The sequence below is a fragment of the Penaeus monodon genome, chromosome 20 (genome assembly GCF_015228065.2).
Source record: "Penaeus monodon isolate SGIC_2016 chromosome 20, NSTDA_Pmon_1, whole genome shotgun sequence".
Classification (NCBI taxonomy): domain Eukaryota; kingdom Metazoa; phylum Arthropoda; class Malacostraca; order Decapoda; family Penaeidae; genus Penaeus; species Penaeus monodon.
In genome coordinates, this window is record NC_051405.1 from 18,134,360 (window position 1) to 18,136,040 (window position 1,681).

At 41.3% G+C, this 1,681-nt stretch overlaps 1 protein-coding gene across 1 annotated transcript in view; it reads right to left on the minus strand.

Annotated features, from left to right (window-relative positions):
- LOC119585667 (prolyl 4-hydroxylase subunit alpha-2-like) overlaps positions 1-1,681 on the minus strand; it is a 19,448-nt gene that overhangs the window by 1,194 nt on the left and 16,573 nt on the right. The window contains exons 7-9 of the mRNA XM_037934342.1: positions 1,292-1,454; positions 898-954; positions 38-203 (exon numbers count right to left, since the gene is read on the minus strand). Of these exons, the coding sequence (XP_037790270.1) occupies positions 38-203; positions 898-954; positions 1,292-1,454 (386 nt within the window). The remainder of the gene's footprint in view (positions 1-37; positions 204-897; positions 955-1,291; positions 1,455-1,681) is intronic.

Sequence of the window (1,681 nt, forward strand, 5' to 3'; positions counted from 1 at the left end):
AAAAAAGAAAAATCAATAAATAACACAAACAACTTACTCCACTTTTCTCCCAAGAGTACCGGGCAGGAGGCGTGTACGGTGCGGTAGTCTCCCTCTCCGTTCCGTTTGATATTGAACCAGAATAGTGCTGATCCTTTACGGGCAGGAACCTCGACGCCCAACGTAGGGAAGACCGTCGACCCGCCCGCCTCCACGTCGTTCAGCTAAGGGTAGGATTTCATTTGTTTGTTGATACTTTATTGATCTCTTGATCAATAAAGTGTCGGTATTGCAATGGTAGATAAGTGGGGGTTTTATCGTAAAGATTGTAGACAATGTAGAGGGATGCCTGAGGGGTATGAGAAATGATGGCTTTCCCTTGTCCGGAATTGCGGATTATGGTTAAGGTTTAGGCCTGGTGAATGTGTATCCAGGCCTGTCATGCCGATTTTTTAAAGAAAATTCACTGTATATTGTATAAATTCGTTCAGGATACTCCATCGGCTATGTTTTGCATACTCAGAATTATGGACTTTTTTGGTACTTTCGCATAGCCTTATTTGGAATGCACTGCACTAGTATGTTGGAGCTTTTGGTGGCATTCCAGTTAAGACTAAATTACCCAGAAATTATTTGATTACTAAAACAAAATGTGTGATTTATTAAAATCGTTAGAAGAGGCGAGTTTACATATAACTAGCTTTGGTGATCCCATATGATTACTTTTATACTCTTTTTCATGTTCTGTACTTTTATTTTCTGTTGCAAAAGGAAAACTCGAGGAAAACTTCGAAAAAGATTTTTGTTGTCTTGTGCTCAAGTCATTACTTTTAGTATACAAATTTTCCTCGAGTTTCAAAGTTGCGGAGTTATTTCAGCTTACTGTTAAGAAATAAAATAATACAGAATAAAACTTACGTAGAAAAGCATAGTGGCAAGTCTGTCTCCTTTATGTGGATCTTTGTCCAAGGATTTCTGGAAAAGAATAAGACAGATGTAGATATTCAAAAACAAAGGTTCGATTGAAATGTACATCCCCGCCCCCTGCTAATTGTACTGTCCGCGACTTTTTGAATTCTTTTTTTCTAAAGATTGAGATTTCTATTCCATGATTCTAATAATGTTTAATGAATTTCATGATCTCTTTGACTTGTATAACAGATTTCATGATGATTTTACAACCTCCACTTTACTCCTTCCCCATTTGACTCTTGCAACACACAACCCCGATTTGACTCCTTCCCCATTTGACTCATGCAACACACAACCCCGATTTGACTCCCTGACCCCTCAATCCACATCTTCAACCCACGCTCTGCAAATCGAAGAAATCCACGTGGGCGTCGTAATGACCCCCGATACCGTAGTTCAGGACGTGGAGATCCTCTGCCGTCTCGGTGGTGAGTCCGGTCATGTCTTCGATCCGCTCAAAAATCTTGTCCACGTTGATGTTGTCTCCGCGCCGGACCCACGCCCTGGTGATGGGGAGGGGAGAAATTGTGAGATGGGAGAGAATGGAGATTGGATGAAGAGAGAGAGGAGAGTGAACTGGGTGACATGATGGAGGGAAAGAGGCACTGAGAGAGAGAATGTAAAGGAGGAAAAAGAGTGAATGGGTGATAATGGTCGAGAGAGGTTTTCACACCTTCATTCTCACTCTAACTACCTCGATCTTTCTCTGTCTATTTCTGTCTTACTCGCT